Raw genomic sequence first — 13,162 nt, 5'->3', positions numbered from 1 at the left:
GTGGAGGACAGACGAGTCTGGTATGCTACAGTCCATGGGGGCACAAATAGCTGGACATGAATTATAGACTGAAAAACATCATTCAGGTGTTACATGAAAAGTGAAAAGTGCACTTGCTCTGTGGAGTCCAACTCCTTACAACCCCATGAATTGTAGCCTGCAAGCTCCACTGTTCAGGATTTCTCCAGGCAAAAATACTGGAGTGGATTGCCATTACCTTCTTCAGAGGATATTCCCAACCCAGAGATTGAACCCAGTCTACCACACTGCAGGCAGATTCTTTACCATCTGAGCCACCAGGGAAGGCCTCTGGTAATTTATCTTAATATTTAATATAACTATAAAATGAGAATATATTCCAAAATTAATACCGAATGACAGTATACAACTTTCTTATTCTCCCACTTCTTACATTGTCTTCAATTACGTTGTACTCCTTGAATATGTGGATCTCAGAACCTCCCCTCCAACTGAATGACAAGTGCAGTATGAGGAAGTGCAGAAGCTAAAACTAAAGCCAGAGATAGCACAGTAGCTCAGTTTTATTTCCTGCAGTTAACAATCATCAAACAAAGTATTTTCTGTAGTTAACAGTCACCAAACAAACTATGTAGACACTGAGCCCCAAGCAGCAGCACAGGCAGAAGATGAAGCCCAATCAAACTACTGCAGAAAGCAATGCCCTGGGGAAGGACACTTGAGGCTAGGGCACATAGGCTAGGTTTAAACCCCTCTTCCGTGCTGAGGCTTAGCAGAAACGGGGGCCACAAAGTGCTGCAAGGACCGCATCACCAGGGAAAGCTGCTCCAGACAGAAGGCGATGGACCTCTGGAGCAGGCCAGGGTCTTCAGCAGTCAATCGGCTAAAAGGAAGGGAAGACGAAATTCAAGGTCCCGCCAAGATGGAGGAAGAGCAGCATGTCCTCCCTCTGTTCCCGCACACCGACAAGCCCAGAGCACCACACTTTTCCTTTAGGCTTAACCCTCCATTATGACTCCTCCTGAGCCCAGACTGGCTCTGGCCACCGCCCACCACCTACAATCCCCTCCCCGGCCCTGGTCCCCTTTAGAACTGACAGAACCAGCATGCGGCCATTAACATTGAGCTCCTTCCGAATCGGCCCTTGCAGTTGAGTACGTGGAGTCAGGAAGTGGCGGGCGATGTCTGCCTCCGCGTGCGATGAGAAAGGCACAGTGAGGCTGCTGGTGGAGATATGGTTAAGGCACCATCCGCATTTCTCATTTTGCTTGTACGTCAGGCTCCCTGCTCACTGAGACCCGCCTTCTCCCACAGGGAGGCCGCCTAGAAAGTCCAGACATCTCAGCCTATACCCTGAGGACATCCTGGATATCACCGCCGACCCTCTGGATCCCTTCAGGTTGCTTTTCCTCTCCACCATCCACGCTACTCACTTTGCCTGTACGACAGGCTGCCTGCTCATGGAACCACACCTTCTCCCACAAGGCCACTGCCAGACACCCTGGATATCACCGCCTGACTCTCTGGTTCCCTTCAGGTTGCTTTTCCTCACTATTCTTCCCCTGGCAGTCAGACCACCCCTGACCCATATCCTCTAGCCCCCCAGAGTACCCTCCTCCTAAACTTTAGCACCACCTGCAACCCCCCAAACCCTAGCCCACACCCGGACTCCCACGGCCGCCTGGCCCACCGGGGTTCCTGGAATAGGATACAACTGGAGGGCTCGGTTACTCAGAACTCTGGCTCCGGGTGCAGCATCTCCACCAGGCCCTGGGGCATGAGGTGGCCCCGGGATGTGCAGAATGGCACCAGCTGCGCCACCTGACTCTCCTGCAGTGCGGGGGCCTCTGGGATTAGCCAGGTCACCAGCGCCTCCATGAACTCCATGACTGACGGCGTCAGCAGGGCAAGCTGGGTCGCCAGGGTCATCCTGGCCACCAGCACCACCCGGCATGCTGTGGCTGTCACGTGCTGTGCCCGTTGCAAAGGCCACGGCACCTGGATCTTCATCGGCTGCCCTGGTGGCTCCTCCACCGTGTGCCTCGGACTCCATCTTGAACCCTCTTCCCCTCCCTCCACCCGTGGAAAGACTGAACTTCCCTACAGAACCCAGGCCTCTACTGCGACCTGCAGCTCACCATAGGCAGAGCGCCTGCGCACACACAGCCTGGTCCTGCCTCTCGATTGGTTCCCACCGACCATTCGTTCCCGCGATGACTGCAGACTCTCGGGTAATGGGCGGCCCCTGCTAAAATTTCATGCGTTAGTGTGCCCGGTCGCCCCCATCCACCAGTGCGGACACACCCCCATGTGGTCGGGGTGATCTAAGTCAGCCCTGCCTTGGCCCGGAAACCTGGTAAACGGCTTACCAGTGAGGCCTCTGGGTGTTGGGGGGCAGCTCCTCAGTGCGCATGTTCAAACAGACACCGCCACACTCCTCGGCGCACGCGACTGTTTCCGGTCCAAGGCGGCAAACCCCAAGTGAGTCCTGGTCCCTGTGCACCTCCAAACCTGCGCCGATGCAAACCCGGCCACGCTCATAGGTGACCATCCTGCTAAGCGCAGGTCCTTGTCTTCAACTTCCGGAAGGGAGTCAGGAAAACCCTGTGTCACGCTCTGTCGGTCCCTCTGGTGTCCCATACGTAGCTCACGTGTGCGTTCGTGTGTCTGTAGGCAGGTGCATGCACGTGGGCATCTGCCTGTCCGTGTCTGTATGTGTGTGTGCCCGAGAGAGAGAGAGAGTGCCTGTGCACAGGTGCTAGTGCATGTGTGTGTACCTGTGTGTGAGAGAGCCTGTGGTCAGGTGCATGCACATGGGAGTGTAAGTGTGCTTGTGTACAGGGTCATGCACATGGGCGTCTGTGTGTGTGTGTGTGTGTGTGTGTGTGTGTGTGTGAAAAAGAGCATGTGTCAGGGGCATACACATTGGCATCTCTGTGTGCTTTGTTCACATGCAGGTGCCTTTGCATGGCGGTGGATGGGAACCGGTCCTGGAGTCCTGAGACTAGGGATGTGGAGTGGGCTGCGCTTGTTCACCTGGGGAGGGAAGCGAGGACTGCAGTTGGACTCACTGGGGATGGCATGGGGCTGGGCCTCTTGGGGCTGCAGGCACACAGATGGCAGGGATCCAGGCTAGGGGCTTACCCCAGGCCTGCCAGAAGCACCAGTGGGAACAGCCTCACACAAGGGCTGAGGGAAGGGCAATGCCCTCCAGGAAACCCCTAGTCACATAGCCTCTGCTGGCACAACTCTCACAGGCTTTCCTTCTCCAGGAACAAAGTCCTGTAGCTCTCCGGAGGGCTGGAGGTGCTGGGGGCCCTCAACTTGGAGGTGACCCTGTGTCTGCCGGCCTGCTGGGTGCTGGTCTATTTCTGTGGCTGGAAGGGGTCAAGTCAACAGACACAGTGCAGCTGGGGGTGATGATGGGGCTGGGGCACCACTACCTAGCAGGTGGTGTGCGTCTGCCAGGGAACCACTGGTGCCACGGGAGGTGACTGGATCAGGGCCACTGCCTGAGGAGTGGGCAGGTACTTCAATCAGTCTGCTTGATCCTCGCCCCCTGGCTGGATAGGCCTCTCAAGGGCCATCCAAATCCAAGGCCAGCAGCCTTCCCCACCCCCAGTGGAGGGATTAGATTTTCCTCCATTATCGCATTAGTTGTAGGATTTTGTCGTTGACCTTGATCAGATTAAGAAAGTCTGTTTGTAGTCCTAGTTTTGGAAGAGTGGTTCTCGAATACTGTCAAATGCTTTTATGGCATCTATCCAAATGATCATATGGTTTTTCTCCTGTGTTTGCTTCATATGATGAATAACACTGGTTGAAGATTCTTTAATTCATAACCAATTTTTCATTCTTGGGATAGATCTCATTTGGTCATAATGCTTTATGTATTGCTGGATTAAATTTGCTAACATTTCATTTTTTGTGCATAATGAAGAATATTGGTCTATGGTTTTCTTTTCTTGCAATGTCCTCATCCAGTTTTGGTATTTTGGAATGCTGGCCTCATAAGATGATTTGAGAAGTGTTTCCCCTCCTCTCCTTTCTGAAAGAATTTGTATGGGCTTGGTGATATTTCTCCTTTATGAATTTTATAGCATTCACTAGTTAAGTCACATGGGCCTGGAGTTTTCTGTTCCAAATCTTTGATAGACTTAGGGATATTTAGGGTTTTCACTTTCTTCTTGAGTTAGTTTTGGGAAATTGTGTCATTCAAGGAATTGCTTAATTTCTTCTATTTTTGCAAGTTTTTTGGCTTTTCTCTTTTTTAATTTATTTATTTGTATTGGAGGCTCATTACTTTACAATATTGTAGTGGTTTTTGACATACATTGACATGAATCAGCCATGGGTGTACATGTGTCCCACGGCCTGAATCCCCTTCCAACTTCTGTCCCCATCCAATCTCTCAGGGTCATCCCAGTGCACCGGCCCTGAGCACCCTGTCTCATGCATCGAACGTGAACTGATGATCTATTTCTCATATGGTAATATACAGGTTTCAATGCTATTCTCTCAAATCATTCCACCCTCACCTTCTCCCAAAGAGTCCAAAAGTCTGTTCTTTATTTCTGTGTCTCTTTTGCTTTCTTGCATATAGGGCCATCATTACCATCTTTCTAAATTTGATATATATGCATTATTATACTGTATTGGTGTTTTTCTTTCTGACTAACTTCACTCTGTATAAAAGGCTCCAGTTTCATCCACCTCATTAGAACTGATTCAAATGTGTTCTTTTTAAAAGTTGGGTAATATTCCATTGTGTATATGTACCACAACTTTCTTATCCATTCGTCTAAGGATTGGCATTTAGGTTGCTTGCATGTCCTAGCTATTGTAAACAGTACTGTGATGAACATTGGGGTACCTGTGTCTCTTTCAATTCTGGTTACATTGGTGTGTATACCCAGCAGTGGGATTGCTGGGTCGTATGACAGTTCTTTTTCCAGTTTTTTATTTCTTTTTCCAGTTTTTTTTTTTTTTTTTTTTTTCCAGTTTTTTTTTTTTCTTTTTCCAGTTTTTTTTAAGGAATCTCCTCACTGTTCTCCATAGTGGCTATACTAGTTTGCATTCCCACAAACAGTGTAGGAGGGTTCCCTTTTCTCTGCACCCTCTCCAGCATTTATTGTCTGAAGACTTTTTGATAGCAGCCGTTCTGACTGGCATGAGATGGTACCTCATTGTGGTTTTGATTTGCAATTCTCTGGTAATGAGTGATGTTGGGCATCTTTTCATGTGTTTGCTAGGCATCTGTATATCTTCTTTGGAGAAATGTCTGTTTACTTCTTTGGCCCATTTTTTGAGTGGGTCATTAATTTTTTTGGAATTGAGCTGCATGAGCTTCTTATATATTTTTTACATTAATTCTTTGTCAGTTTCTTTATTTGCCTTTTTTTTTCCCCCATTCGGAAGGCTATCTTTCACCTTGCTTAAGATTTCCTTCGTAGTGTAAAAGCTTTTCAGTTTAATTAGGTCCCATTTGTTTATTTTTGCTTTCATTTCCATTGGTCTTGGGATGGGTCATAATGTATCCTGCTGTGATTTATTTCAGAGATTGTTTTGCCTATGCTTTCCTTTAGGAGTTTTATAGTTTCTGGTCTTACATTTAGATCTTTAATCCATTTTGGGTTTACTTTTGTGTATGGTGTTAGAAAGTGTTCTAGTTTCATTCTTTTACAGGTGGTTGACCAGTTTTCCCAGCACCACTTGTTAAAGAGGTTGTCTTTTTTCCATTGTATATCCTTGCCTCCTTTGTCAAAGATAAGGTGTCCATAGGTTCGTGGATTTATCTCTGGGCTTTCTATTCTGTTCCATTGATCTATATTTCTGTCTTTGTGCCAGTACCATACTGTCTTGATGATTGAGGCTGTGTAGTAGAGTCTGAAGTCAGGCAGGTTGATTCCTCCAGTTCCATTCTTCTTTCTCAAGATTACTTTGGCTATTCGAGGTTTTTTGTATTTCCATACAAATTGTGAAATTCTTTGTTCTAGTTCTGTGAAAAATACCGTTGGTAGCTTGATAGGGATTGCATTGAATCTATAGATTGCTTTGGGTAGTATAGCCATTTTGACAATATTGATTCTTCCAATCCATGAACACGGTATGTTTCTCCATCTGTTTGTGTCCTCTTTGATTTCTTTCATCAGTGTTTTATAGTTTTCTATGTATAGGTCTTTTATACTCCTAAGTATTTTATTCTTTTTGTTGCAATGGTGAATGGTATTCTTTCCTTAATTTCCTTCTGTTTTCTCATTGTTAGTGTATAAGAATACAAGGGATTTCTGTGTGTTAATTTTATATCCTGCAACTTTACTATATTTGCTGATTAGCTTTAGTAATTTTCTGGTAGAGGCTTTAGGGTTTTCTGTGTAGAGGATCATGTCATCTGCAAACAGTGGGAGTTTCACTTCTTCTTTTCCTATCTGGATTCCTTTTACTTCTTTTTCTGCTCTGATTGCTGTGGCCAACACTTCCAAAACTATGTTGAATTGTAGTGGTGAGAGTGGGCACCCTTGTCTTGTTCCTGATTTTAGGGGAAATGCTTTCAATTTTTCACCATTGAGGGTAATGCTTGCTGTGGGTTTGTCATATATAGCTTTTATTATGTTGAGGTATGTTCTTTCTATTCCTGCTTTCTGGAGAGTTGTAATCATAAATGAGTGTTGAATTTTGTCAAAGGCTTTTTCTGCATCTATTGAGATAATCATATGGTTTTTATCTTTCAACTTGTTAATGTGGTGTATTACATTGATTGATTTGCAGATATTAAAGAATCCTTGCATTCCTGGAATAAAGCCCACTTGGTCATGGTGTATGATTTTTTTAACATGCTGTTGGATTCTGTTTGTTCTACCCATTATTAAAGGTAGAGTATTGAAGTCTCCAACTACCATTGTAGAATGGGTGTGTCTCCCTTCCATTCTGTCAGTTTGCTTCAAACAGTTTGGGATTTTGCTGTTTGGTGTAAACTGTGTTTACAGTAATTATATCTGGTTTATGAATTTGTCTTTTTAATCATTGTATGATCTTTGTCTTTTATGATAAATTTTGACTTAAAGTCTATTTTTATCTGATATTACTACAGCCATCCTAGATCTCTCTTGAGTATTATTTGTACGGAAAGCTTTTTCAACTCTTAAATTTTAACTTACTTGTGCTTTTGGTTCTAAAGTGAGTTTCTTGTACATGGCATGTAGTTGGGTCATGTTTTTTAGATCCACTTTTTTGCATCTCTAATTTTATTTGGAGCAGATAATCCACTTATATTTAAATTAGTTATTAATAAGAGCTTCCTTTCACCAATTTTCTTTTTCCTTGGATATGTATTATATCTTTTACCTCTCAGTTCCTCCATTACTGACAAACATGGGCTAGATTGGTATTTTCTAGATAACTACCATCTTGAGTCCCTTCTCATTTCTTTCAGTCTATATGTTCTTAGTGGTTTCCCTGGAGAGTACAATGACTATCTTTTATCAATATTTAGAACAACCTAGTTTGAATTAACTCAATTATTGAAGCAAAGTTGACATTAATTCAAACTCGGTTATTCTAAACCCCTTTATACTGTTATTGCCACAGTTACCATCTTTCTACATTGTGTGCCCATTGGCACTGTTTTATAATCATTGTTTTATGTTTTTATATTTAATCATATATGAAAACAGAGAAGTTATAAACCTATAACCCTAACCAAATGGAACAGAATAGAAAGCCCAGAGATAAATCCACACACCTGTGGACACCTTATTTTGACAAAGGAGGCAAGAATACACAATGAAGAAAAGACCATCTCTTTACAAAATGGTGCTGGGAAAACTGGTCAACCACCTGTAAAAGAATGAAACTAGAACACTTTCTAACACCATACACAAAAGTAAACCCAAAATGGATTAAAGATCTAAATGTAAGACCAGAAACTATAAAACTCCTAAAGGAAAGCATAGGCAAAACAATCTCTGAAATAAATCACAGCAGGATACATTATGACCCATCCCAAGACCAATGGAAATGAAAGCAAAAATAAACAAATGGGACCTAATTAAACTGAAAAGCTTTTACACTACGAAGGAAATCTTAAGCAAGGTGAAAGATAGCCTTCCGAATGGGGGAAAAAAAAAGGCAAATAAAGAAACTGACAAAGAATTAATGTAAAAAATATATAAGAAGCTCATGCAGCTCAATTCCAAAAAAATTAATGACCCACTCAAAAAATGGGCCAAAGAAGTAAACAGACATTTCTCCAAAGAAGATATACAGATGCCTAGCAAACACATGAAAAGATGCCCAACATCACTCATTACCAGAGAATTGCAAATCAAAACCACAATGAGGTACCATCTCATGCCAGTCAGAACGGCTGCTATCAAAAAGTCTTCAGACAATAAATGCTGGAGAGGGTGCAGAGAAAAGGGAACCCTCCTACACTGTTTGTGGGAATGCAAACTAGTATAGCCACTATGGAGAACAGTGAGGAGATTCCTTAAAAAAAACTGGAAAAAGAAAAAAAAAAAACTGGAAAAAGAAAAAAAAAAAAAAACTGGAAAAAGAAAAAAAAAAACTGGAAAAAGAACTGTCATACGACCCAGCAATCCCACTGCTGGGTATACACACCAATGTAACCAGAATTGAAAGAGACACAGGTACCCCAATGTTCATCACAGTACTGTTTACAATAGCTAGGACATGCAAGCAACCTAAATGCCAATCCTTAGACGAATGGATAAGAAAGTTGTGGTACATATACACAATGGAATATTACCCAACTTTTAAAAAGAACACATTTGAATCAGTTCTAATGAGGTGGATGAAACTGGAGCCTTTTATACAGAGTGAAGTTAGTCAGAAAGAAAAACACCAATACAGTATAATAATGCATATATATCAAATTTAGAAAGATGGTAATGATGGCCCTATATGCAAGAAAGCAAAAGAGACACAGAAATAAAGAACAGACTTTTGGACTCTTTGGGAGAAGGTGAGGGTGGAATGATTTGAGAGAATAGCATTGAAACCTGTATATTACCATATGAGAAATAGATCATCAGTTCACGTTCGATGCATGAGACAGGGTGCTCAGGGCCGGTGCACTGGGATGACCCTGAGAGATTGGATGGGGACAGAAGTTGGAAGGGGATTCAGGCCGTGGGACACATGTACACCCATGGCTGATTCATGTCAATGTATGTCAAAAACCACTACAATATTGTAAAGTAATGAGCCTCCAATACAAATAAATAAATTAAAAAAGAGAAAAGCCAAAAAACTTGCAAAAATAGAAGAAATTAAGCAATTCCTTGAATGACACAATTTCCCAAAACTAACTCAAGAAGAAAGTGAAAACCCTAAATATCCCTAAGTCTATCAAAGATTTGGAACAGAAAACTCCAGGCCCATGTGACTTAACTAGTGAATGCTATAAAATTCATAAAGGAGAAATATCACCAAGCCCATACAAATTCTTTCAGAAAGGAGAGGAGGGGAAACACTTCTCAAATCATCTTATGAGGCCAGCATTCCAAAATACCAAAACTGGATGAGGACATTGCAAGAAAAGAAAACCATAGACCAATATTCTTCATTATGCACAAAAAATGAAATGTTAGCAAATTTAATCCAGCAATACATAAAGCATTATGACCAAATGAGATCTATCCCAAGAATGAAAAATTGGTTATGAATTAAAGAATCTTCAACCAGTGTTATTCATCATATGAAGCAAACACAGGAGAAAAACCATATGATCATTTGGATAGATGCCATAAAAGCATTTGACAGTATTCGAGAACCACTCTTCCAAAACTAGGACTACAAACAGACTTTCTTAATCTGATCAAGGTCAACGACAAAATCCTACAACTAATGCGATAATGGAGGAAAATCTAATCCCTCCACTGGGGGTGGGGAAGGCTGCTGGCCTTGGATTTGGATGGCCCTTGAGAGGCCTATCCAGCCAGGGGGCGAGGATCAAGCAGACTGATTGAAGTACCTGCCCACTCCTCAGGCAGTGGCCCTGATCCAGTCACCTCCCGTGGCACCAGTGGTTCCCTGGCAGACGCACACCACCTGCTAGGTAGTGGTGCCCCAGCCCCATCATCACCCCCAGCTGCACTGTGTCTGTTGACTTGACCCCTTCCAGCCACAGAAATAGACCAGCACCCAGCAGGCCGGCAGACACAGGGTCACCTCCAAGTTGAGGGCCCCCAGCACCTCCAGCCCTCCGGAGAGCTACAGGACTTTGTTCCTGGAGAAGGAAAGCCTGTGAGAGTTGTGCCAGCAGAGGCTATGTGACTAGGGGTTTCCTGGAGGGCATTGCCCTTCCCTCAGCCCTTGTGTGAGGCTGTTCCCACTGGTGCTTCTGGCAGGCCTGGGGTAAGCCCCTAGCCTGGATCCCTGCCATCTGTGTGCCTGCAGCCCCAAGAGGCCCAGCCCCATGCCATCCCCAGTGAGTCCAACTGCAGTCCTCGCTTCCCTCCCCAGGTGAACAAGCGCAGCCCACTCCACATCCCTAGTCTCAGGACTCCAGGACCGGTTCCCATCCACCGCCATGCAAAGGCACCTGCATGTGAACAAAGCACACAGAGATGCCAATGTGTATGCCCCTGACACATGCTCTTTTTCACACACACACACACACACACACACACACACACACAGACGCCCATGTGCATGACCCTGTACACAAGCACACTTACACTCCCATGTGCATGCACCTGACCACAGGCTCTCTCACACACAGGTACACACACATGCACTAGCACCTGTGCACAGGCACTCTCTCTCTCTCTCGGGCACACACACATACAGACACGGACAGGCAGATGCCCACGTGCATGCACCTGCCTACAGACACACGAACGCACACGTGAGCTACGTATGGGACACCAGAGGGACCGACAGAGCGTGACACAGGGTTTTCCTGACTCCCTTCCGGAAGTTGAAGACAAGGACCTGCGCTTAGCAGGATGGTCACCTATGAGCGTGGCCGGGTTTGCATCGGCGCAGGTTTGGAGGTGCACAGGGACCAGGACTCACTTGGGGTTTGCCCGCCTTGGACCGGAAACAGTCGCGTGCGCCGAGGAGTGTGGCGGTGTCTGTTTGAACATGCGCACTGAGGAGCTGCCCCCCCAACACCCAGAGGCCTCACTGGTAAGCCGTTTACCAGGTTTCCGGGCCAAGGCAGGGCTGACTTAGATCACCCCGACCACATGGGGGTGTGTCCGCACTGGTGGGGGGCGACCGGGCACACTAACGCATGAAATTTTAGCAGGGGCCGCCCATTACCCGAGAGTCTGCAGTCATCGCGGGAACGAATGGTCGGTGGGAACCAATCGAGAGGCAGGACCAGGCTGTGTGTGCGCAGGCGCTCTGCCTATGGTGAGCTGCAGGTCGCAGTAGAGGCCTGGGTTCTGTAGGGAAGTTCAGTCTTTCCACGGGTGGAGGGAGGGGAAGAGGGTTCAAGATGGAGTCCGAGGCACACGGTGGAGGAGCCACCAGGGCAGCCGATGAAGATCCAGGTGCCGTGGCCTTTGCAACGGGCACAGCACGTGACAGCCACAGCATGCCGGGTGGTGCTGGTGGCCAGGATGACCCTGGCGACCCAGCTTGCCCTGCTGACGCCGTCAGTCATGGAGTTCATGGAGGCGCTGGTGACCTGGCTAATCCCAGAGGCCCCCGCACTGCAGGAGAGTCAGGTGGCGCAGCTGGTGCCATTCTGCACATCCCGGGGCCACCTCATGCCCCAGGGCCTGGTGGAGATGCTGCACCCGGAGCCAGAGTTCTGAGTAACCGAGCCCTCCAGTTGTATCCTATTCCAGGAACCCCGGTGGGCCAGGCGGCCGTGGGAGTCCGGGTGTGGGCTAGGGTTTGGGGGGTTGCAGGTGGTGCTAAAGTTTAGGAGGAGGGTACTCTGGGGGGCTAGAGGATATGGGTCAGGGGTGGTCTGACTGCCAGGGGAAGAATAGTGAGGAAAAGCAACCTGAAGGGAACCAGAGAGTCAGGCGGTGATATCCAGGGTGTCTGGCAGTGGCCTTGTGGGAGAAGGTGTGGTTCCATGAGCAGGCAGCCTGTCGTACAGGCAAAGTGAGTAGCGTGGATGGTGGAGAGGAAAAGCAACCTGAAGGGATCCAGAGGGTCGGCGGTGATATCCAGGATGTCCTCAGGGTATAGGCTGAGATGTCTGGACTTTCTAGGCGGCCTCCCTGTGGGAGAAGGCGGGTCTCAGTGAGCAGGGAGCCTGACGTACAAGCAAAATGAGAAATGCGGATGGTGCCTTAACCATATCTCCACCAGCAGCCTCACTGTGCCTTTCTCATCGCACGCGGAGGCAGACATCGCCCGCCACTTCCTGACTCCACGTACTCAACTGCAAGGGCCGATTCGGAAGGAGCTCAATGTTAATGGCCGCATGCTGGTTCTGTCAGTTCTAAAGGGGACCAGGGCCGGGGAGGGGATTGTAGGTGGTGGGCGGTGGCCAGAGCCAGTCTGGGCTCAGGAGGAGTCATAATGGAGGGTTAAGCCTAAAGGAAAAGTGTGGTGCTCTGGGCTTGTCGGTGTGCGGGAACAGAGGGAGGACATGCTGCTCTTCCTCCATCTTGGCGGGACCTTGAATTTCGTCTTCCCTTCCTTTTAGCCGATTGACTGCTGAAGACCCTGGCCTGCTCCAGAGGTCCATCGCCTTCTGTCTGGAGCAGCTTTCCCTGGTGATGCGGTCCTTGCAGCACTTTGTGGCCCCCGTTTCTGCTAAGCCTCAGCACGGAAGAGGGGTTTAAACCTAGCCTATGTGCCCTAGCCTCAAGTGTCCTTCCCCAGGGCATTGCTTTCTGCAGTAGTTTGATTGGGCTTCATCTTCTGCCTGTGCTGCTGCTTGGGGCTCAGTGTCTACATAGTTTGTTTGGTGACTGTTAACTACAGAAAATACTTTGTTTGATGATTGTTAACTGCAGGAAATAAAACTGAGCTACTGTGCTATCTCTGGCTTTAGTTTTAGCTTCTGCACTTCCTCATACTGCACTTGTCATTCAGTTGGAGGGGAGGTTCTGAGATCCACATATTCAAGGAGTACAACGTAATTGAAGACAATGTAAGAAGTGGGAGAATAAGAAAGTTGTATACTGTCATTCGGTATTAATTTTGGAATATATTCTCATTTTATAGTTATATTAAATATTAAGATAAA

General features: G+C 46.5%; 2 protein-coding genes across 3 annotated transcripts; one reads left to right on the top strand and one right to left on the bottom strand.

Annotated features, from left to right (window-relative positions):
* Positions 1-524: 524 nt before the first annotated feature.
* LOC122689717 (EKC/KEOPS complex subunit LAGE3-like) lies at positions 525-2,533 on the bottom strand. Of its 2 annotated transcripts, none has more exons than XM_043896375.1 (5): positions 2,349-2,533; positions 2,118-2,227; positions 1,692-1,809; positions 1,077-1,202; positions 525-862 (listed from the first exon to the last, which is right to left on the bottom strand). In XM_043896375.1, exons 1-5 carry the CDS (start codon positions 2,528-2,530, stop codon positions 724-726), a joined length of 675 nt encoding a protein of 224 aa, XP_043752310.1. In that variant the 5' UTR covers positions 2,531-2,533; the 3' UTR covers positions 525-723. The 2 variants fall into 2 exon arrangements, with proteins under 2 accessions (XP_043752310.1, XP_043752311.1); XM_043896376.1 differs by having other exon boundaries at positions 2,118-2,224.
* LOC122689407 lies at positions 1,161-12,954 on the top strand. The gene is made up of 9 exons (XM_043895805.1): positions 1,161-1,188; positions 1,294-1,419; positions 1,578-1,728; positions 1,816-2,014; positions 2,378-2,460; positions 11,255-11,361; positions 11,670-11,787; positions 12,277-12,402; positions 12,617-12,954. Exons 1-9 carry the CDS (start codon positions 1,161-1,163, stop codon positions 12,753-12,755), a joined length of 1,077 nt encoding a protein of 358 aa, XP_043751740.1. The 3' UTR covers positions 12,756-12,954.
* Positions 12,955-13,162: the final 208 nt, after the last annotated feature.

This window comes from Cervus elaphus, chromosome X (genome assembly GCF_910594005.1).
Source record: "Cervus elaphus chromosome X, mCerEla1.1, whole genome shotgun sequence".
Classification (NCBI taxonomy): Eukaryota; Metazoa; Chordata; class Mammalia; order Artiodactyla; family Cervidae; genus Cervus; species Cervus elaphus.
This window is presented reverse-complemented; position numbering and strand designations above follow the sequence as displayed.

What these genes read in the sequence shown, in the direction of transcription:
- LOC122689407 (XM_043895805.1), top strand. Translation starts at nt 1,161, where the DNA reads ATGTCTGCCTCCGCGTGCGATGAGAAAG. An exon ending in CCACGCTACTCACTTTGCCT is followed by an intron (nt 1,420 to 1,577) that starts GTACGACAGGCT and finishes CATATCCTCTAG; the next exon opens with CCCCCCAGAGTACCCTCCTC. An exon ending in GCCCTGGTGGCTCCTCCACC is followed by an intron (nt 2,015 to 2,377) that starts GTGTGCCTCGGA and finishes GTTGGGGGGCAG; the next exon opens with CTCCTCAGTGCGCATGTTCA.
- LOC122689717 (XM_043896375.1), bottom strand. Translation starts at nt 2,530, where the DNA reads ATGGTCACCTATGAGCGTGGCCGGGTTTGCATCGGCGCAGGTTTGGAG. An exon ending in GCGCAGGCGCTCTGCCTATG is followed by an intron (nt 1,810 to 2,117) that starts GTGAGCTGCAGG and finishes CCCGCACTGCAG; the next exon opens with GAGAGTCAGGTGGCGCAGCT. An exon ending in AGTAACCGAGCCCTCCAGTT is followed by an intron (nt 1,203 to 1,691) that starts GTATCCTATTCC and finishes TATCTCCACCAG; the next exon opens with CAGCCTCACTGTGCCTTTCT.